The sequence below is a fragment of the Erpetoichthys calabaricus genome, chromosome 12, assembly GCF_900747795.2.
Source record: "Erpetoichthys calabaricus chromosome 12, fErpCal1.3, whole genome shotgun sequence".
Classification (NCBI taxonomy): domain Eukaryota; kingdom Metazoa; phylum Chordata; class Cladistia; order Polypteriformes; family Polypteridae; genus Erpetoichthys; species Erpetoichthys calabaricus.
The window spans coordinates 147,506,956-147,531,513 of NC_041405.2; the positions used below are offsets into that span (position 1 = coordinate 147,506,956).

Below are 24,558 nucleotides of genomic sequence, written 5' to 3' on the forward strand. Positions count from 1 at the left end.
CCGCTACTATTTCACCTTCTTTAACCATACACCAACTTAAAATATGTAAATGGTATTTTGTGGACATGCATATTGAAATTAACATTTATCCTTCTCTGTGTACATTCACTTAAACTAAAAGCAAAAAAGAAATCAAAGGTAACTGGTACAGTACAGGATCATGAAATTAAATTTCATACACCCTACAGTAGAAAAAAAAAAGTGCAAGACTATCCTAGTTGAGACATTAGAAACAAGACAGACAAGAATGCTCAAGGAATAAATTTACAAGGATAGCTCAGAATTTACCCAGAGTGTCTGCGCCTCTCCACCTCCCGTATCTCTCGTTCCCGCTGCCGCTGCCTCTCTCTCTCTCTTTGTTCTTTGATCTGATCAAAGGACAGGATGTCCTTCTTATCTTTGCTTGAGGACTTGCGATCACGACTTTTGGAGCTCTACATAAAAATTCACAAGTTTACTTCTTACCGCCTACTTAACCGTTCAAACAGAAAAATGCTTAAGAATATGGCTGATTCTGCATCTAATTGACTATGAACATTAACACAGCTAAACCTTACTCAGAGAATCAAAGCTACAGCAATTCATCAAAGGCTTAGATTCAAATGAGAAATTTATTTAAAGACTTTGTTCTGATAACTTTACCCTATAAAGTGAGAGACTCATGATAGTATATATGGCAACTTCACCCGAGCACTAACACAGTTTATGAGCATGCCGCATATATTATACTTAGCAGGGATTAAAGCAGTTTAGAGAGAAACTGTACAAAGGGACAAATTCCCACAGATAAAAAGTAGAATATGGAGATATAAACAAACACCAGAAGAACAAGAGTTTCTACATACATGTCTATCTTTACTTTTGGTCTTGACACTTATGACTGGTTCTCCTTTAGATTTGTCCATTACCACAGTTCTTTCAGTACCACGATTACCTGCAAGTAAAAACAGAAAAGCATGATCTGAAATAATTCAGCCTGAGGCAGACACCATTAAGAAATAAAATTAAACAAGCTCTATTGAATAATTAGAAACATAAGTGATAATGCCTTTTAAATGGTAACGTATTCACAACAGCATAAAGTTACACAAATCAGCGCTTACCGTCCTTTTTATCTCCTGCAGCTTCCTCTTTTTTATCACCATTTTCATCCTTTGCACCATCAGACCTATGAAATTAAAATGAAAATTGTTAATTGCACCAGTTATAAAGACAAAGAGGCTAAAAAGCAAAAATCTGTGCGCCTCAAACTTTGGATCAGTGGTTACTACAAATACTGCAATAACTAAAACAATGAAAATGAATATTAACTGTTTACATTATATCAAGTTTTAAGAGGTTTTTTCCCCAAATCTTAATCATCATATCTAATGAGCACAATTCAAATGCATCCATCCTTCCGCTAGGATAAATTATTTTAAGGAGTACAATTCAGGGTTTGAATTTCATCTGTGGGATCACGTTCACTGAACTAAAGACCACCATTCACAGGTCTTAAATTCAAAAGCTCAAACTGGTTGAACAGGTTTCACTTTCACGTAGGGAATTCATTCCTGGCCTTCAGATTACCAGGAGCCCAGGATTCCCGGATGTTTCCCTTTCCCAGGAATGAAACTGCTGGAATTCCCGGCTGAAAAGGAACGGCCAAGCTCGCATATACAGTGTGTAAAAATCGATCAAGAAATAAGTTATAGTTGAAAATAATTAAGTGGCACGGTTTTTTGGCCCACGGTGTAGTGTGTTGCTCATTAATTCAGTCAACACCACACCAGCAGCAGTCAGTCTCCCGGCTCCCACTAAGACTGAGCACAGTGGACTGGGAGGTGCCTGCACTCTGCAGCTCACAAATGCAGGGACGGGGCAGAGTTCATTGACGTCTGTGCTGTTGACAGTACAGGTTGGTGTCAAGTTTCCAACGGGAGCAGAGCTCGAGTCCAGATGGCTGTTGGAACATCAGTTTGTGTTGAAAGCCTCGTACGAATGGCCAAGTTTTCTGTGCCAAGCAACTTGCCATCACAGAATAATGACAAGAAAGTGCATGCATCAGTAAAAGCTGAAATGGCAGAGTTTCAGAGCAACGGCAAGCGTGGGCGTTGTTAGAACAAGTGTATCAGTATCCGATGACTGTGCCGCCTACTTCAGTGGAGGCAGAGTGCTTTCTCAGCGGCTGGCGTACTCTGCATGAAGATGCGCTCTTGCCTGGATGACTGCACGCTCAACACGTTGTGCTCTTTCTGCGCTCTTATTACCGCAACTAATACATGTACTTACATGACAGCATGAACTGCTTGTAGTTAAGGTTAGTCCTTTATTGGTGTCAACATATTTTTTTAATAAAACAACTGCAATAAGTGTCGCTGGTTCCAAAATCGTTCACATGTGAGATGTCTGGGAATGACATACGGGATTCCCGAATTCCCAGGAATGGATAAACCCGTCCGGGAATAGATTCCCTACTTTCATGTACTATAATTTTCAGAAAGTATTTAGCAACATTTACCAAAAACACGTTTTGGGCATTTTCATTCTCTGACCTTTCTTTCAGGATGTCATGCTTAAATTCAATAACGATTGGCTACTCTAAGTAGCTGAAGGAGGATCAGGAAGATAATGGACTCACAGAAAGCAAGGGAAGACTTGGAGGCAAAAAATAACTATGTCCTGCTTGCAGCTTTCACAACCCTAAATGTCACTAAGAAATGGAAATTAAAAGAACAGTTAAGACCAAGAAAAATAAGATACACCAAGATTTAGTTGTCACGGGAATAAGTGGGATACCAGTCTGTCAAGTACAAACATTATGAACATGGAACAGCGATTAGAAAGAAACCAAGAGTGGTGGTTGATGAAAAAAAAAAAACTATTCAGTGACAATCAAAGGTACATCAACAAGGGATCTGAACGAGGATATTTTGCCAACCGTTACGTGTGGGGTGCACATATTACACTTTGAGGTTGTGGTACATGCTACATTTGCATTTTACAATATATTACATTTAGAAAATAAACAGTGATTGAACATCATGGAATTTTAAATTAAATCTTATAAAGATCACAAGGGAGTCAAAGTTAACTCCATACTGCTGAAATCAACACAGGAAACAAAAAAAGTAATTAAGGATAACTATGTTGGGTATACTGTGCCGAATACAGGGAAGGTTATTCTTTGTATTTCAAATGAAGCCTTCGGTTTTTTTCTGTAAATTAACTGCAGAAAAAGAGTAACTTTCCTTAACTTATTCTTTCTCATCTTATATTCCTTGTAAAAAACAGTGGCAACAAATGGAAGCCAGTTAAAGGCAAATTTCACAGATATACCTTCTATTCAAAAAGACAAATGGATACTTGGAACAAGTAACTGAGCACTGTGGTAGACAGTGGCACAGTGGAGACCTTCAAATCTAAAAAAGTATTAAAAAGCTATTTTTAGGCTCAATAGCTTAAATGTTAAAATGTTAACACCAGTGACAAAATCAACATATGGGAAAGTTGGGGGTCAATGTTCTGAAAAACTTGTCCAGAGTTTAAGCAATCTATCAAATTTTCCACACTTACTTTGAGTCAGATGAATGATGTCTGTCACCAGCTTTAGAGTCTCTCTTAGAATCTGAAGGTTTTTTCCCTGCTGGTTCATTTTTTGCCTAAAAATTAAAAATAAGGATTACTTAAAAATACAATACAGACTACAGAGATGTATGCCAGCTACTTGGTAGAAGAAAACACATGCAAAAGCTAACAATGAAGTACTGCAAAATTATTTAATGCAACAAGACCTTGGATTAATACTACCCACACAAATGTGTACTCCTAGACGCAGTAAAAAAAAATAAATTCTGCTTCACTTGAACCAACTTCTGCGAGCCTTGAAACCATAAACTAGTTGATAAACCTACATCTTCATGAAATTATGTTTACTAACATACCTTTCCATGTACCACAATATCTAGAAAAGAACAAAGCGGAAACAATTCACTAAAACACGCAAGTCCTTTTTTACCCTGGGAACCATTTTTTGTACAGTGATGACCATACACTGCAGTAATTTAAATGTAATTTCCCAAATTTTGTAATGAACAGCACATTGTACCAAATATCAAACATGTATACTCCACATTTAAGCACAGTGTACATAAGAGATGAAATATGCATGGTACTCGTCCAAAGATAACTCAAAGGTAAACTGACTGGAAAAAAAAAAAAAAAGCTTTTCAGCACCTGATTTATAAGCTTTATGGTAATGTAGCTGCAGTGCCCGTTTACACTAGGCATTATGGTAGTAGAGCCAGTGCGAAACAAAGGAATATTAAATTAGAAAAGGGGAATCTGAGAAATTTTCTTGCGCAATTAGACAAACGGCAAGAAATGCTACCTTTAATGAACTCATTTAGACCTTTTTATTTAATCCTTTAAACTTAGACACAGTTTGACTTCAGACAGCGAGTTTTTTTTAAGGGGAGCAGCTTACATTTTTAATTGGAAAAAGATGAAGACTAAACCAGGAAAATGCTTAGTAAACAATACGTTTGTTGGCTAAATGGCAAAATGTGTTGTATTAGTCTTTTTATCTTCTTGATGAACAACTTAAACATTCGATATATTTGCAGCTTTTTAAAAAATTTGTATTTATTAGTACCGTTGTTGCTGTGCATCATACAGCTTAAGTTTTGGCAAGAAACAAGTACTACATAGTTAAAATGGTAATCCATATTTATAAAATTACACCTCAAGAATTACAAATGTCTAGCCGATATATATTTATATTTAGTTTATCAGTAAATGTGTTTCTACAGCAAAAGGCTGTAGAGCAAACAAATGATCAAAAATTATTAAAACCTTTAAGTGCATGTAAATTTACATTTATGCAGTGTTTAATTGCCAACATCAAATGACTGAGCTAAGTATATATATTTTTTGTAGAGAAATGGTGAAAACTACTTTTAGTTGATCTTTTTTTCCCCCAGATAGGCATAAAAATTAAATAGGACAGCTTGTAATTAACAAAAGCATTTTTTCTTTAATGCCGTATCTATTAGATACATTTTATTAAAGTATGTATTAAGGAAGTTTTATTTTTATGGTCACTTAATAAGCCTATAGAATTTCATTTTATTAATAGAACTTGAAATCAGCGATTGGTATCGGCCTTATAAAACCTGATGGGAGCATCTACTGCAATTGTGTGCATATTCTTATATTTGGCAGTTTGATGTGCAATATTTTCTGTAAAGCCTCAAGATTTTTGAAAAGGTTAATTATTTCTGAAAGAAGCAGGTTTCCTTGTCAAATGTCTATAGCTGAAGGCTTAATGATTTAGTTTAGCAGTACCATGTCACAGATAGCATACAATGGCCATTGCTCACTCTGCTTCATGGTAAACCTTTACGTCAAACTACGGACTGTATGATTAACATTCCTGTTCATCTTAAGTTTTCAGAATAAATCTTATGAAGCATATACTGAACCTGAACAGTTTATAGTCTGTGATCCTACAGACTCATGCAAGAACTTGTCCATGTTTGTTGGCTATTATTTAAAGAAGCATACAATGAACAGGTAGTCATCTGCTTATAACTGAACAACTGTCAGTCAATTCCTCAGTATGCAGGAGCAAAATGTCCTTTTGGAGAGGTGCAAAACTGAAATTGGCAACTCCCTAAAACAGATTTCTCTCATTTTAACAACCTATGGGTTAAGAAACAGATCTAGGATAGACAGTCTCATTTTGAAGATAAATTTATTGGCTAAAAATTATCCTCCTACCTCAAAAGCAGGCCTTGGCCTTGCTTTATAGAATATCTCGGTGCACACCAAAAAGTGTAATGCCATTAAGATACTAGTGTTCTTAAGTTGGGCGAAACACTGCTCAACTCCAGGACTTAAAAGTTATGTGACTCATCTTGCTTAAGTAAAAGAAACACCATCTGTTATGGTACATAAATTCCGAAATTCTAAATTTCTTCTCTCTCTTTTGTGGTCAACTAGCAAAATCTCATATTTAACTGACATATTGCCATGATTTTTTAAAGAAGATTTCGGTTTAACTTGAGTTAGGTAAATACTTACAGCTTAGTAGCTTACTGATATTATATACAATTTAAGCACTAACAAGAAAACTTCAACTAAACTGATCAAGATTTAAAGCTTTAATGATACGACATGACGATTTTTCATTTGAAAAATAACTCCTACAGGAACAAAAAAAAAAATGCACTGAATTAAAAAAAAGGAAAACACTGTTGGGTTAACAACTAGCAATTTTAAATACATACTCTTTCCACTGAAATCATTCTTCCATGCAGCTCTGTTCTATGAAGGTGACTAATACATTTTGTTGCTTCATCAGTTGAAGACATTGTGACAAATCCATAACAGCGGGCACCAGGACTACGTGCATTGGTTACAACTTTAGCACCAACCACCTTAAAAATAAAAATGAGAACTATGAGTCCCCAAACACAGATGCACCTGGCATGCTAGAACTTGTTAACAGTAGGATAGTTAAGAAAGCAAATTAAAGAAATAACTGCTTTATTACTTTTAGAGGAAGTTAAGATTTCCATGGAAAAAATGTCAATGTAAAAGTAAAATTTTAAAGGCTATATTATCACACACAAAAAAAGAAAAAAAAAACACCACCTTGCCATATTTGCTGAAGAGATTCTTCAAGTCAGTTGCTCTTGTGGTTGAAGACAGTCCACTAACCCACAAATTCCTCCCAGAGCTACTAGTCTGGCCTATATGAGAGAAAGAAAGTTAGCATGTTTTATAAACATTTAAATGCGCTCATACTTGCAATCACATCGCAAAACTCAAAATTAATAGCTACAATTACTAGGTATTGGTTAATGAGAGGCTTAAAACGAATTTACTAAGACCTTTACCCTGTCGACATTTATCAAATCATAAAGCTGCAGGCTAAATCTAGACTGCACTATTTCTACATACCATTCAAAGAAAAGAATGAATTGCCTTCATGACATACCCACCAAGTCTTGTATAATGGAAGGATATATGAATAAATGGGACGCAACTAGGCACAGTGACGACAGCCGAGATCAATTCTTAAACAATTTATGCTCTACAATGATATCTAAAGCACCATTAAAAAAATCCAAAGAAATCAGGTGTGTTCAATGTTACATTGCCTAATTTAATCTACCGTGCTTAATTTCAGCTTTATGATGCTCGGTATGTCCAAAACTGGTTTGAAACTGGTTTAAAAAAATAAGTTGGAAGGTAATACAGTAATCCCTCCTCCATCGCGGGGGTTGCATTCCAGAACCCCCAGCGAAAGGTGAAAATCCGCGAAGTAGAAACCATATGTTTATATGGTTATTTTTATATTGTCATGCTTGGGTCACAGATTTGCACAGAAACACAGGAGGTTGTAGAGAGACAGGAACGTTATTCAAACACTGCAAACAAACATTTGTCTCTTTCAAAAGTTTAAACTGTGCTCCATGACAAGACAGAGATGACAGTTCCGTCTCACAATTAAAAGAATGCAAACATATCTTCCTCTTCAAAGGAGTGCACATCAGGAGCACAGAATGTCAGAAAGAGAGAAAAGCAAACAAATCAATAGGGCTGTTTGGCTTTTAAGTATGCGAAGCACCGCCCGCGGCACAAAGCTGTTGAAGGCGGCAGCTCACACCCCTTCCGTCAGGAGCAGAGAGAGACAGAGAAAAACAATCAAAAATCAATACGTGCCCTTCGAGCTTTTAAGTATGCGAAGCACCGTGCAGCATGTCGCTTCACGAAGCAGCTGCACAGAAGGGAGCAACATGAAGATAATCTTTCAGCATTTTTAGACGAGCTTCCGTATCGTCTAAGGGTGCGAACAGCCCCCCTGCTCACACCCCCTACATCAGGATCAGAGAATGTCAGCCCGAGAGAGAGAGAGAGAAGTACGTTGGGTAGCTTCTCAGCCATCTGCCAATAGCGTCCCTTGTATGAAATCAACTGGGCAAACCAACTGAGGAAGCATGTACCAGAAATGAAAAAGACCCATTGTCCGCAGAAATCCGCGAACCAGCAAAAAATCCGCGATATATATTTAAATATGCTTACATATAAAATCCGCGATAGAGTAAAGCCGCGAAAGGCGAAGCGCGATATAGCGAGGGATTACTGTAGTGCTAGTCAGCAGCACTGAGTATCTGTATGTAACGGTGTAGAGCGGATAGAAAGTGTGGACTAAGTATGGGAATAAATTACATGTACAGGATTGTCTCTCAGTTAATTTTAAGTGTTTTGTACTGAATTTTAAATAAATGCTTTGAGATGAAAGCTATTAAACCACAGAGGTAAAAAGGACAAAAAAAAATGTAAACCAGCTTTGATTTTAAGAAAGTTGGCTCAAATAGACATTTCACTTATCTCTTAGAGAAGGCGGGCGACAGTTCTACAACTAGAGAACAATTTAAAAAAAAAAAGGTCAGTAAATTAACTTAACTGGCTTTGTTATGCAATCAATAATAGTTCCATTTTTAACAAAGCTTGGGGGCATGATCCCCAATATGGACACCATGGGATATCTGAATAAAGATAATCATTACTTTTTTTTACGTGTTAATTACGTGTTAACAAATTGTTCTTACTGACAAAGGTAAAACAATCAAAATTTTAAAAACAAAGTTATAAGCACATTGCAAAAACAAATTAGTGGGCAAAACATTTAACAGTAACTGATTACAATTAATTTTAAACTTAGATTTAACAATGCTGCACATAAATGGTCACAAGGGCAACAAAACTCCAAATGTTCCTTTAGTAACAGTAGCTGCGTAATTAAACAAAGTAAAGGAACATAAATCAGAGGAGAAAGAAAGACTGCAAACCGAAACCTCCCAGTATTGAGCTAATGGGGGCAGGTATTAGGGGTTGTTTGATGCTGTGCCATTCATGAATGTACAAATGCATTCATATAACTCTTTAGGGGGAAATCAACTAATCAATCACAGAATAACCCGTTTACCATATGCAGCTTTTTTTGCATAGCAAGTTTAATTTCTAGTATTTCTTAAAATAATGCTTTCAAATTAATCAGTTTCAGTGCTAGTACTGCCAACTGCCAAGACAAGTTTTGTTTTCTCTCATAGCTTTGAAGAAGAAAATTGAAAAGATTTTTGTTGTACTTTATCATGGGCGCAAATAAAAAGATGCTTAGTGTCTGCAGATAAGTACAAGTTGGCAAAGAAAGCTTTTGACCTTCTGCTCCACGGGAGGTTTCTTTCCTCCCTGAACTCACCTTAGGACATCTGCATAAGTGTGACAAGTAATCCACCTATGTCAAACTCCTCACTTGTCACTGTCCCAAGTGTGTTTTAAAAGTGCAGTTTTGGTGTTAGGTCCTTATAATGGATGATAGAAAATGATAAATGTAACACAGCTTATTCTATAGTATCAATCTGTTATAACACAACTTATAAAAGTAAAATATATCAGGGTAATATAAGTAGAAATAGTTAACCACTGGCGAGGCAAGGGTTAAAGTGCAAAACACTGGAAAGGTCAGGGTTCTCTCCCTCCTGCCAACAAACAATTGAAAAAACTCCTCTAAGTTTGCACACACTCGCTCACCCACCTGCCCATCCAAACCACTCTCCTGTGCAAATGCGTGTAACGCATACAAGTGAGAAGTGTGAGTTTGTATCTGGGGTGTGCCAGAGTCTGAAGAGCACAAAAGCAGCAGCGTGAAAGCATTTTTTTTTTTTTTTTGAGGAGTTCGGATGATGGAGGTAAATTGGTTCGGTGGGGGAAAATTAAGCACAAACCTTTGAAAAGACACACAACGTGATAGTTAATGTTCCGCAGAGTGGTTTGTCACAATGAAATGAACGGTTGTCACAATTATGCACAAAAAAAATGTGCTTTAGGGTTTGTTGTTTTGAAATGTTTCTTCTTGTGTGACATTACCAGGTTCGAAAAAACACCGTTTGTTAATTTTAACTTGACTGATTTTCCCATTTTGCATACAATTGTAAAATGGTTCCAATAAAAACTATTAAAGAATATAAACAAGTATGATGTAATGCGGACATGTTGCAGTATAATGATGGATTGAATGGACTGTATGAATTAAAGGGTTATATCAAACATTTATGAAGTGCTTAAGAGGAAATTTAAAAATAGGAATGTGTATAAACAGTAACATTAACCCTTTAACCGCCAACTCCCTAAATATTCCCCACGCCAGGCGAAATCTGAACAATTTTTGTTTTTTTTACTTTTTTACATTTTTTTTACATTTTTTACATTTATTCAAGCAGTATTGACCACTAAATGTTGTGCAAGTTGCCAGTGTATACACGAAATCTATAAATGTAATCTGAATTCTCAGCTAAGCAAAACATCTTGATACCAAACCGTGCCCTTTTCAATGGTAGATACTGTCGAAACTGTAAGCGGCCCTTCCACGACAATAAACTTTCATCAACTGCAACTGACGGTCCTGGCATGTAGGGCAACTGAAATGCTTCAAATAAATGATCAATCAAAGGACGTAGCTTGAACAAGCGGTCGTGGTTTGGATCTTTCTTATCTGGCTCGTTTCTGTTGTCATTCAAATGAAAGAATTTCAGCAGCAAAGAGAATCGGTTACGTGTCATGACAGCTGCAAAAATAGGTATTGCATACATAGGATCTGTAGACCAGTACATCTCAATATCTGGTTTTCTGATTATTCCCATCAACATCAAAATCCCAATGAATTTTTTCATTTCGTTTTCATCAGTGTCAAACCAAGCACGAACACGGTAATGTGGAGGTAAATTGGGATTTTTCTCAATAAACTGTGCTGCATACAGATTTGTCTGATGAACAAAATGTCTGATCAAATCAGGTGACACAAACAGCTCATAAAACTGCTCAGCAGTGTAATTGTTTACATCAACAATAAAGCCACACGTTCCCTCAAACGAATGCAGAAAAGGTAGTTCACCACGGGCAGCAGCCCAGCTGAGATGCTGGGGATACACCCACTCAGCGCCGTCATCCGATGCGTCTTCATTCACAGTATCATGCAGCACACGTTGCTGCTCATCACTGTCGCTAAAATCTTCTTCAGAACTGCTACAATCATGATCAGAACTGTCCAAAATCGCCTGCAAAGCCTCACTTGAAGTCAGTTTACGTTTCGCCATATTCACAGCTGTTACATGCGAATCACGTCACATGACCGGCCAAAACAACCACAGACTTGTCGAAATACAACGTAGTAATAATACCCACGCCAAACCGTCAGTTATACTACTTGCCAGGCATTCATATAACCACAGGAAAATGTGCCGGATAATTCCGGCAGTATGGCGTTAGCAATAAAACAACGGTGCCGGATATATCCGGCAGAGGGCGGTTAAGGGGTTAAAAATACCAAAATAATTTATAGGGTATATCGGCCAGCCCTTCATGAAACCACAGCTTTTCCATAATTAAACTGAAGGACACACTGTAGAATTGAAACAAATTATTCACTCTGTGCGAGTGGTTTGATAATTGATTACACCACCAACCAAGTAAAATGTGCTTCATCATTGTTTGGAAGAATCATCTTACAGCTAAGAGACTGTTTAAATTGCAACATAGGAACAGCTGATTTTAGATTAAGGAGGAATGTACATAAAACAAAACAAAAAAAAAAAACCCTCATATTGTGCCATTGATTCTGTAATTTTGTCTCTTGAAAACACATTAACCTCCTTATCAGCTGTATTTGGCATGCATTTAAGCTGGATGAAGTGTTAAAAGTAGTTTGTAATGCATAGTTAAATAGGATTTACAGAACTGTTAATGCAAAACTGAAGACTTTGTGAATATAGGTTTAAAGTGGAACCAATATTCGTATGTTCCACAGAAGGGGTAAATAGTATCACAAATAACTGCAGTGCAGATAAGCTGAAGATAGCATTTAACTGTTCTTGTGAAACATTGATGATGGGATGCATTATTAATTTGCTGTAATTAACATAGTATTAAATGATTGATTCACTCTAAATTTACTCAGCCAGGTTATACACAAATACCACTAAAAATGAGTTGGCAAGTGTTTCCCAGAATTTAAGGAATTTTTTTTGCAAAATAAAAAGAACATCTAATGACAAACCAGAGATATCAAAACTGCCCAGAAAATTACTATTGGGGAACCCAAACCCCTTCCCACTTCCAAGAAATATACTGAAAATCTGAATGAAGATACAAAAATATCTGGTTACCTAGATGTACATGTGGCTCAACCAGGAGCAGGTGCCTCCCCTTCTATCCTTAAATAGTTACTAGATGAGGCATTTGCCTCCTAAAGTACCCACATGGAGTATCATTTTGTGTTACAAGTTCGACAGTTACTATTTTAAAAAAGGCTACCCAATCACCAAACACAAAAAAAAAAAAAAAAAAAAAAAAAAAGGAAACATGTCAGAACACGAACACTTTCGCTTTTCATTTTACAAGGAACATTATATTCAATGTCTATAACAGGTGGAAAACAGACACCAGTTTTACTAGTCTTCAAAAAAGATTTCAGGCTGGTTAACTCAAGTTTTTCCATTTACTCAGAAGGTCAATCTTCTCCCAACAGTACAGCCTCCCACTGGTTTTCCAAGATTAGGAACCTTCTATGTTGCACCAGTCTTCGTGATTTAACCCAAGAAAAATCTGAAACACAAGCTTCTGCCCTTTGCTTCTTGTTTAGAAGAGATTGCCAGAGAATTGTACAAAGTTGAATTCAAAGTTTTTGCCAGTTTGCTACCCGATTTGCATTAAGACTTCAACTCCGTTTTCTTGTGCAAAACTTCCATCTTCTTTTCATTTTAGATTTGCTTCTCAGTGAAGGAATGAGCTTTTCTGAGTACTGCCATTTGTACAATGTCACTAGGCAGAATTAACAGTTCCAAATACTTCTCATAATGACAAATTCTGGAACTAGTCACTGCAATGAATGCTTGCTCTTCCCAGGTGTGCACGGCTGTACTGTCATATCCCAAAAATGTGTACATTACAATAACCAACAACTTTAAACAGTCTCAGTGAGGGCAACAGACAGTATGTCCTACAAAGAAATATTGCTTTTATGCAAAACAACTGCCAGAAGACCCTGAACTAGAAAAGGTAGGTTCAGAAAGTGGACAGATCAAGTCAGTGCTCCGACACAACTTCACCCTGGGAGCCTTTAGAAAACTGCTCTAGCTCTAGAGTCTTTGCTACAAAAGAGATGTCGAACTTCACAGAAGGATGTCAGTTTGGGGTTGCATGGAACACGCACAGATCTACTACTTTGTGCCTGTATGATAAATTACTGCTTTTCAAAACTACGTAAAACAGCTGAACTAACCATCAACCAACAGATCAAGACACCCTAGGGGGGGAACTCAGGTTACTGATGACTTACATTCAATATTTATGATACTGATCCAGCTTTTTCTTACTGTAACTAGTTTAGAACAATATTTTCTCCACTTTGTACTTCATTAATAGGCAATGCACTGCCCAGCATTATAAGAAGCACATCATGTTTTAACACTCTTTCCCAATATACTTTTAAGTTTGTAGCATTACATGTATGCCTTTACAACAATTGCTCAGGTCATGTTTACATGAATTAACAAAATTAACTTCCGAGATTACAGTAATTGAAATTGTTGCTTCAATTTAACAACATACCTTTATCATCTTTTGTCGCAGTCTTACCATGCTTTTCCTCATTCCCAGGGCTAAAGACAGAAAACACAGGTTATTTCCAACTATAAAAACAAGGACCATATTGAGAATGACAAAAACCAAAATACCTACCTTGAACCACAGCTTTCAAAGGCAAAAATGTTTAAGGTAACATACTGTGCTCGAGGCCAGAAAGTTTAATTGTGAAATAAACTGTACTGATATGCTCAGGTTGAAAAGCAACCTTTGGAAGTACTGTATATACAAAAGCATTATTTTTAGTTAATTTAAAAAAATTTAATCATGAAAAAATTACACGCAATGATGAAGATAGAACCAATTTGACCTGCTACTTTGCACAGAACTTTGGTTATTTTAATAAGGGCCAATGAAACAAAAGAGGGTTTTTTTCTAAAATGTAGGAAACAACAAACCTCGTCTTCTGATCAGCGCCCTCAGAGACGGGCTCTTTCGTAGCGGCCAAGTCCTCAGTTTTCTGGCTGTCTTCCGTTTTCGCTGCTTCTTTCTTGATTTCATCGTCTGCTTTTATGATCACTTCTGATTCTGCAGTATCCCCTTCAGTTTTTTCCGCTTCTTGTTTAACAACGTTCTCATCTTGGTTGCTCTTGCTATCTGCAGAAATTGTTTGTGTGTCCATTTTTTCATTATTTTGTTCTGTGTCCTTAAATTCAGTGTTACTCTGTTCCGCATCATTAGTTTCACTTTCACACGCGACAGTGTCTGCCTGAACATTGCATGAAACGCCTTCTGCCTCCAAGGTAGTAGCATCTTGAGCAGACGGTAGCTCCAGTGGTTCTTCGTTAAGTTGCTCAGATTTACAAGACCCGGCTACTTTTTCATTTTCTACGGATTTAACAGGAATAGAATGGCACATAGTTTAATTACTACTGAAACATAGCATTTAAATGTGGAACTAGCATGGCTGCCACGGGACATAGCTGCTTCCCCCACCCCAAATTCTAAGCAGAGACTGGAAACCTAAAGAGCACAAAATCCAATACCACTATAAATTTCTAAACCTTTAACAAACAAGTTGAAGACCTAAATTTGAAGGCTGATGTCACAAATCGATGGACTCCAGAGAAGCAAAGTCTTCAAGAGAAGGGAACTCTGTCCATGATGAAGCTGAAGTAGCTTTAGGTAAATCTGAACGATTCCTTTATTAGCATTTTATCTGGATGCAAGTGTTCACAAGGAAGGTTCTCTCCCAGGACACATACAAATTAAATTGAGAACTAAAAGTTGCTTCATTTTCATTTAACCATTTCCAAGATTCAAATGTCCAAATCTCCTCTTCTGGCTTCTTCATGTTGTAAATCACCTACACACAGCACATCACCTGAAATAACTGCCTAATGGTTCATTTTCTATGAATACAGAGATGCCAGTGCTCATGAAAATTACTGTCGCTGGAGGGAAGTTGGAAAACCAAGGTAGCAGTAACTCAGAGCAACAACTCTTGCTCTAAAATGTAATTAGTTACTGGCTAAACAGTTAAACCTTAAATATTTACATGAACCAACACTCCAGATGCAGTAATTTTTCTTTAGATACCCAGTCTCTACTAAAAGAAACAGTTTAACCAAAAAAAAAATACCAAAGTTTTGTACAAAAAGATCAACCAGTAAGATTAAGTGACAGACATTAACAGTACCTGCACCTCCAGAAGAATCTGCCGACACCTGTCAAGAAACAAACATTTAATCATACAAAGCAAATCACCAAAAGCACACAAAATATATATATGTATGAGAGACTTTACTTTTTAGTACACTTAATATAAGCATGGTTTTTAAAAAATATTATATATATGATTTTCAACTGTAGTCTTGGGTTTTAGTATTATTTTTGTAATCAACATTAACCCATCCTTTGATGTTTATATGCACACATCTTCATACAAGATACAAAAAGTGGATAATATTTCTGTCTGTTACTAGTGTCATCTATTGGTGAAATCTTGAACTATTTTTCATATGAACATTTAATTTCTTAAATAACTTGAATCAGTTTCACTAATTGATCAATTAATCCAAGTATTGTCATCGTAAGTGAGTAAGTCTGAAAAATTTCAAGTCATTTGGACAATAGGAAGTGGGTTAAATATGGATTACAAGATTTGTACCAGACAACAAACAGGTGAAGTTAATATAAGTGTGGCAATAATAAAAAAAATAGTAATAAAAAAAAGATAGTGTCGATCCACTCAAGGGGGGTGAGCAAAACATACCTTCTTTAACTGGGCCGATTTCACAGAAGAGCCTTCATTTGGATTACTTTCATTAGTATCAACAATGGAATTGTCTTTCTATAAGAAAACAAGAACCTGACTTACAAAAATACATATGGTTAAGTGATTACATTTTCCCCATACATTTAACACAATGTGCAACAAGAGGCATGTTTCTATCTTCCAAATTAATTTGCTGGAAACTAGGCACACTATCAGATCCCCTCTCTCCCACAATAAATAAATAAAAACAGCTTTTGACAAAGCCTTCAACCCCTTTTACATTTGAGAGTCATGAAATTCCTGGGTTAATCAATTCAAGAATTTACCAAGATTGGCTCAGTCACAATGTTAAAGGTGCCCTAGCATTTACCCATGGAAGGTCTATCCTTGGTAAAGGGGCGGGGGGACCATAAAATTTGAACAAAAGGTTTGGCAACTATAGACTGCTCTCTTTTTGATGTCTAGCATAACATTGTGAAAGCAACTTAATCCAATTTAGGATTAACTGGAAACAAAGCTGGAAATAGCCATAGAAGTTTAATAAAATACAGCAGTTGGCTGAAAAAGCACATTAACACTAGAGATAAGATGAAAAAACACTGGTTAGTACATGACAGCAATAATGTAAACATTTACGATACTGCAGTACAAACACAGTATGAGCACCACTGTTCGCACTATCATCTTTAGTAGTAACTGGTCATGGTATGTTTTTCCTTAGCTGGTGTAGAAAGAGTGCTTTTACTTCATAATCCAAATAACTCTAATGGTTTCACAAACTTTGTTAATGGATCATACTAGCTGTTCAAGTGACTTCTAATAAACTCCCTAGCATGGTCACTGGTGTACCTGTGACGATGCTTGCAATGTTTCCATCAATTAATCGTTTGGCTCTATTTACAAATTCCAATCTTCAGAAATTTCTGGGAGCACTACTAGAACATGATAGGAAAAGCATGGGTTTCACACACAATGGACACCCTGGAAGGCAAAGAGTGGAAGAAGAGGAATTGGGGTAATGGGTTAACATGGGTAAACCCAGAAAATGAACATTAAGACAGCAATGTACTAGGTCTTCACCCAAGAATTTGATGGGGAGACTTGTTTGGAATTCCTATCTCTGCATTGATGAGACACACACCCCTAGTATTTACTGGCACACAGCCTGGACAACTGTAAATTGACCTTGTAATCAGCATCCCTAAAACAGAACTCAAGCCACAAACTTCTCAAGCCTTAAAATTCTCTATGGCAATAGGGGTTTTAAACTTTGGATTGGGGGTTATTACAGAAATAAAATCCTGTTACGTAAGCAAACGTTTCCTTTTGCCATTACAAAAAAAGTAATAACTGAAATGAAAGGAAATTGCAATATTTTGATGTTAAATATGTAAGCAACTTTAAACTGCTTCCTTTTTCTTCACAACTACAAAAAGGAGAAAAAGAAAATCCAAAACAGATTGCTGACAGACAGAATACTCAATAATTGAAAGTAACTGAAAAATAAGTAGCTTTTCTTCTTTTGAAAGCATATTTTGGTCCATCAACAGCTTTAAGAACCACACACAAATCACCTACAGCCTAGTGGCTATCACTACTGCCAATGTTGATGTACACTGGAAGGCGTGAACACCACCTGCCTTACACATTTGATCTGTATTATGCCCAACAGTACTTTAAATCCACTTGCGTTGTTTTACAGCTGAATATACAGTATAGAAACAAGCACCAAGTTTAATTTGTGATATGAAGCAAAAAAGATTTTATACTTTATCCCCTTCATCTTTTACTTTTCCCAAGCTAAGCTCCATTTAACTCATTCTATGGCTCTTGCATCTTCCCTAGCCTTTACCATCTTTAGTGCTCTTGAGCCAAGGGCTTAGAATTGTGCCAACTCTATGCTTACAACATTAAAAGACTAAAACAGTTCACATATCATTGATAATAGAGAATATTATGATTGGTCAAACTGCATCACCATAAAAATCTGTGGTGTTGCAGCTTTAAAAGTAATCTCCACATTTTTACCACTTTATTATGAACCTAAAACAGCCATATCCCAGGGGGAGACAATCTATTCATAATACAATGACTAAAGCAACACCCCCAATACCATGCCTCTAAACGCTTTCTAGGGATAAACATGCTTAAATTCAAATACTAACCTCCAGGCTTTCATCTGACTTTGACACAACCACAGTTTGTGAATCTAGCAATTTCATCTTTTCAGAAGTTGCTGCCCCATCAGCTCCTTCTGACACAGAGTCCAAGGTTTGATCAGCATCATATTCTTCACATTCTGCAGGAATACCGTTATCGATCTCCGCTTCATCCAGTACGCTCATTTCCATTATATCCATATCTTGCATGTTGTCAATGCCTGCCTCAAGGTCATCCTGCAACAAAGAATTCAATTTAACGTCTACAACAAAACATTTTATACTAATCAAATCAATTACATTTGCAGTGCCCACCTGGCCATCTGCAGAATCTTCCTCCATAGTAATATCTTCAGAATCTTCCTCAACTTTTCTACCTAGAATGAAGAAATCTGTTAGTTATGATTCATGTACATTTGACTTAGAACATTTGGGAGGCAATGGTTAACATTGCCACTTTGCCAATACAACTTATGTTAGCAACCCACGCCCCCCAATCACTTTTGTGACATTTGCAGATGATGTATAGGTTTGCCTCCAGGAGCTCAGTTCTTCCCCATTCAGTCAAAAGACACGCTTGTTAGGTTCACTTGTAACTTCAAACTAATCCAGTGAAACAGTGAGAGATGGTAGGGGGTGTGTTGGTATGCCATTCAACTTGCTTACAACTGGGATACATAAATCTGCATGAATAAAGTTTATATATATATATATATATATATATATATATATATATATATATATATATATATATATATAAATAAAAAAGCAACTTTCTTACTTTTTTTTTTTTTTTTAAATAAGGCAAATCAAATCACTTCTGAAACCACACTGAAGAAAAGGTATTCTGGCCATTTAAACATTAACAACTTGCATTTAAAAATTCACTGCACTGGTTCCTTAAAAGTACAACTCAAAATTTTAAGAAGCGGAAAAGCAGCAGAGGCCAGTTTACTGGCTCTGGTTAATTGTTTGGCTTGAAAGGAGTCCAGACTGCAGAGGTTACGCACGTCTTTCAAATGGTACTGTCAATGTCACTCCTTTTGAGTCTTATCTAATGTCAGTAACAGGCCAGTAGTTTTTCCAGGGTAGTTGGGCCAAAAATACAAAAGCAGGAATGTTCCATTTGTCTCTTGGACAGTGCTTGTGAGTGTGGGCACAGCTAGACTATTCTGGACTGGTCCATTCAGGTAGGGTCATTGTTTAGTGCTGCATTATTCATGTTTTATTTATACCTATTCTCATTTTTTAAAATTATTATTTTAGCAACTACTACATGCTAACATTTTACCAATGCAGTAGACGGAATCTAAACTGGATTCAGCAAGAAATGGTAAACTTTTAAAGACTACCAGGGACTTAACTAAAGTTGCAAGTTTTTACATAAATGCAGCCTTGTTTAAGTAAACAATCAGTCAGCCAAGCCACAAAGAAATTACTGAAAACAAGTGTACCTTTTGACTGCTCATTATGTATAAAATGAAGCAGCACCCAAAGTACCTGTCCAAAACAGGAAGAATGCTGCAAAAGGGTAAACAAATTTCTCCACCGATATATTGACAAAAAAATAAATCCGTAATAGTCATTCATTAATGTAAAAAGTAATGATTAGGAATAACAATATTTCAAGCATTTAAATTTTGTGATTTAAAAATATGATGTGCACCGTGGATATATAAAATGTTCATCGCAATGACATGGAATCTCTCTAAGCACTAACAAAAAGTTAAGCATTCTCTATTCTTCTTAAATGCTCTTTTTTAAAAAAAACAGTGCGCAGTCAGCATCATACATGCATTAACAAGCACTAGCCTTAGTTTAAGTGTGTGTGACCAAGCTCAGAGTAACCTTAATAATGGAATCAGACAAAATAGAAATTGACGATACACCATTGTCTTTTAAGTCTGATGTTTGGCAGCATTTTGTATTTGCTGTTAAGAGAAAAGAGCGAGAAAATAGCTGATAAAATAAAGACCATTTGCAAGCACTGAAAGTGAGGTGACATACATTACAGCAAAAACTATGAACATCCTGAACCATGTACTCCATCACAGTGACAAATGCAAATCACCAGCTGGAAAGAAGCAATTGTCTAAAGGCCGAGCATCTCTTCCAAATTTATTTGCAGCACTGCTACCACAGACGAGTGCAAGGGCCAAAGAAATAATAAAGTGTAGAAGTATTGGGATTTTAATTGTGAAGGACACAAGACAACTTTCCATTGTTGAGAATGAGGGGTTTCAGCCTGTTCATGAACATGCTGCAGCCAAAGATCAGCATCCCCCCACGCCCACACTGCACAATGAGGGTAAGACAGTTAAAAAATGCAAAAGCTTGCTCTTATAGCCTCCTGTTTCAAAATCAGGACAGTCTGCGGAAGCTCTACATGTCACTATTCCGCAAGCTCCATTCAGCTTTGGCAAGAAAGGCAAATGCACCATCCTCCATACAGCCTATCTTGTGGCAAGATCACTATCCAAAGAAAAAAGCATGCTAGTTTCCCTTGGCGCTCCATTTTCATCCCCAATCTCTGACTCATTTGCTGCTTTGCATTGAGGGCAGGCTGATGCAGTTCCTCTGTGCCAGCAGACCCTCAGTAATGCTACTAGTAGTCCTATTTGCATGCCTTTTGTTAGGACTCTTTTGGGGACACCTACTTAATGGAGGTTTTTGGCCAGACCATTACAATGCATTTTGACTACAACCATGACCAGGGGCCTCATGTATAACGCCGTGCGTAGAACTCACACTATAACATGGCGTAAGCACAAAAGCGGGATTGTGCGTTCGCACAGAAAAATCCAGATGCAGGAATCTGTGCGCACGCATACTTTCACGTTCTTCCACTACATAAATCCCGATTTGCGTGAAAAGTAACGTACGTGCACGCGCCTTCTGTCCCGCCCCAACTCCTCCCAGAATTACACCTCTTTGAATATGCAAATCAATATAAATAGCCTTCTGTGAAAAGACAATGGGAAAAGCACAGGAGAAAATATAAGAATTTCAGCGAATACCAAGTGGAGGCAAAGGAAAAACGTACTATTTGTTGGTTTATACAGTGGTATAATCAACAAAAGGAAGCTGATCGAGTGACAGCTCGAAGGCTCAACTTCACAAAGTCGCACAGTGCCCGAAATAAAAAAGAAATCACATATCAAAGTCGCCGTGAAAAAGCGAGTCGTAGCCCACCGTCTGAGTGTCGTATGAAAGCTTATTAGGGTACAGACAAAAAAAAGGCACACAGTGGGGAAAAAAGCACGAAATGTCAACTTTAATCTCGAAATTTCCACTTTAATCACGTAGTTTATTTTGCCATTAAAGTAGAACATCATAAACTTCATCTTAAAATCGTTTAATTTACTAGTTTCTAAAATCCCATTGTAACTAAAGTGGCATGTTAAATGCTTTGTTCTGTATTTGATCTTCTATGTGCTCTGTGTATGAATCACTACCTGCTTTTTAAACGGGCTTTCTCTTTCTTCGACAGGACACATAATCCATTACATTCTTGATATTACAGCTCTCTGAATAATTAAAATACTGAGATGTATACGTGATATCTTTTTCATGATGATAGGAATGAAAGCATGTTATTAAACATGGGAACACGGTGGCGCAGTGCTTGTTCATGTCTCACGCAAGAGGCTTGCTGCGCCATGCGCAACCTTCGATGAAATAATTTATCACAGCAGTACTGTCTCTTTCAAACGTACTAACCTCCAATTCCTGTCCTTACTTTTCTTTCTCCAAAAACTCAATCGCCACACAATAAGCTATGCAATAGACGTGAAGCCATCTGTAAGCTTAGAACTTCGATTCTTCAAAACTTTTAAGGAACATTGAAATATCTTAGTAGTACGTGTTTAATTATTATATCCGTCTCTCTTTCCAGTGTCGCGTCAGCACCAGCAAGAATACAGCGCAAGGCAGGAACAATTACTGAACTAGCTAGCGCTGCGGCACCGTGTACTCACATGTTTAATTATTAACAATACAGATTATTTAAATGAAGTTAAAGTTTTATCTGTATAATATAATCAACATGTTTTGCTGCATTTCGTTTTAGAAATGAATACCGTCATCACATGTAAATACGCGCTTTATAAAGTGGCGCAGGTTGTGCAATATTATAACTGTAGTGCAAGTTTACAGTGAGGTAATTGTACTTATAAGTCCAAACATTTCTACAAGGAGCACTTGATGGACTGATTCAGTGTGTTTAGAGTTCTTGGAATTAAACTGTTTCTAAACCGCGAAGTCCGTACAGGGACTAAAGCGTTTGCTGTGGCTCAGGCAGCATTTGCTTCATGCTGTGTACCGATAATTCTCTTTCCAATCAGCTGCTGCTGTGATTTCCCACTCAGATACAGTGATATAAATACTCCGAGTGGTGCAGTGAAAAGATGATCTGCTGTGGTAACCCTTAACGGGAGCAGCTGAAAGAAGATGCAGTGAGAGTTACAACACTAAAGCAGTTCTGGTATTTGGAATACTATGGCTATTCCCTGGACCATTATATTGCTACAGGTTAATTACAATCAGGTGCATTACACTAATGAACAATATGCAGTTAATTTCAGTGTATTTATAAAGCCGCGCCAGGAATGTGGATTTAAGAAAGAAAGGGTGATCACACAGGAACAGTAGCACTGCTTTGACGCTGGGTGCCGCCAGTCTGCAAAACCGGGCCGATAAATTGCGTACGCCAAGGAATGAGTTACCGGGGAAATGTGCGTGGCTTTACGCCAAGTTTAGGTTTTATACATCGCGATTTGAGAGTGGAAAGGTTCGTACGCAACATTTCTGTGCGTACGCACCGTTTATACATGAGGCCCCAGGTGATTTGACTATGGTGTTTGCTAAACTGCTTTCACAGAAAATTTGAGATTTTCAATTTAAATATCACTTTAAACCATCAATTTAAATTAAGTATGTACTCAAAGAAAAAAAAAAGCAGCTCAGTGCTAACCTAGAATAAACACATTAACACCTATATAAAATATTCTTTTAAGAATATTATATAAATTTCATAAATTACATTGATGCTCCTGTGTCACATCCCCCAAGCCAACCAAAAAAGCACACAAACTGACAAAACCTGAAAGGTAAGACAAACCTAATTTATGTGAATCCTACACCACAGGAATGAAGCATAACAAGAGAGTCAATAACGGGCATTATTCATACTCCAACAAATAAATTAACATAATCCCGGAAAACATAACACATTAGGCAGAAAACTAAATTACGTTTAACCAATAACTCTAAACCACAAAGAAACAAATTAGGACAAGAAGCAGCCATTAATGAACAGCTGAGATGCACATTTACAACTATAAACTGTGGGCAGGGATGGAGATGGGTCTCATTCTCCAAAATAAGGAAATTCAAGAGATTAGGCTTTAAAGGAACAATGTTCCATTTAAAATTATTTCTAAAATGTGGGTTACCCACGAAAAAGTGCACAGGTGTAAAAGCCAATTCCTACCAAATGCAATTTAAGATTAACTATGTAAATATAAAAAAAGCAAAGGGAACACATCCATGCAACATGGTGCAAAACTTCCACCTGAAGAGGTGTTGATGTTAAAACATCTCACTAGAAATTTCCTGGTTCCCACATTAATCCTACCAGAAGAAAGAAATGTAACTGAAAGCAAAAATTAGCCTCTGAACAAAATGAGGTGGAAATGAAGCTGGCACCCTTCTTGGCAGAGGAACAGCAGCAATCAGTAAAGCAGAGGGCAATTGCCTTGAGAGGGAAAAAAAAATTACACAGCCTCTTAAGAGATTAACTGCAATGAAAATTTGGAAGTCAGTACAACTCTTCTGCTCCAGAATTCAAAACTATACCCAAAGATGGAACCCACTATTTGCAGATATCAGAATGGGGAACCTATGAACAAAATAAGTTTTCTTTTAAAAGTGAGTATTTTAGAAATTTATTTCAGATTTTTGACTCGTGTGCATTTGCTAATTGATTACCAACACACTATCACTCACATTCTTTATTACTTTAGCATTTTTCTATAGTTTTACTTATGCTGTACAAATACTTTTTCCAAAGTTAAATGGTTTGGGCAGTCATTGAATGTTTTTACATTTGTCATTAATCATTGCAACCTAGTATACTATTTTACATTTATATATTTTCATCTTATACTTTCGATTTGATTACTGTACAAACAGAGCAACTAGCCATCAACAAAACGAAAAGGAACCTTGGCATAAACGCGCTGGATATTAACTAGCATCTTTACAGGTATGGTAGCCAAAACCACGAAGGCTAAATGCTAGAAAATCTCTAAGCCAAATGAAACAAATGGGGGTTAATGTGGGGGGAAATTCGCAGTAAGAAATATACTGTTCACTCACCTTTGCTTGATCTCTTGGGTGTTTTTTTGGAAGCAGGGTCCGGAGTAATGACTATCTCATCCGGATTTGCCCCTTCATCCTCTAAAGCCTAAACAGGAGGGGAAAAAGTGTTCA

General features: G+C 36.9%; 1 protein-coding gene across 1 annotated transcript in view; it reads right to left on the reverse strand.

Annotated features, from left to right (window-relative positions):
• The window catches only part of safb (scaffold attachment factor B), a 30,646-nt gene that overhangs the window by 4,902 nt on the left and 1,186 nt on the right, over positions 1-24,558 (reverse strand). Inside the window, exons 2-14 of the mRNA XM_028816527.2 lie at positions 24,445-24,532; positions 18,382-18,443; positions 18,073-18,303; positions 15,905-15,982; positions 15,329-15,356; positions 14,088-14,517; positions 13,657-13,706; positions 6,637-6,734; positions 6,270-6,419; positions 3,556-3,641; positions 1,104-1,168; positions 846-934; positions 289-434 (exon numbers count right to left, since the gene is read on the reverse strand). Of these exons, the coding sequence (XP_028672360.2) occupies positions 289-434; positions 846-934; positions 1,104-1,168; positions 3,556-3,641; positions 6,270-6,419; positions 6,637-6,734; positions 13,657-13,706; positions 14,088-14,517; positions 15,329-15,356; positions 15,905-15,982; positions 18,073-18,303; positions 18,382-18,443; positions 24,445-24,532 (1,601 nt within the window). The remainder of the gene's footprint in view (positions 1-288; positions 435-845; positions 935-1,103; positions 1,169-3,555; positions 3,642-6,269; positions 6,420-6,636; positions 6,735-13,656; positions 13,707-14,087; positions 14,518-15,328; positions 15,357-15,904; positions 15,983-18,072; positions 18,304-18,381; positions 18,444-24,444; positions 24,533-24,558) is intronic.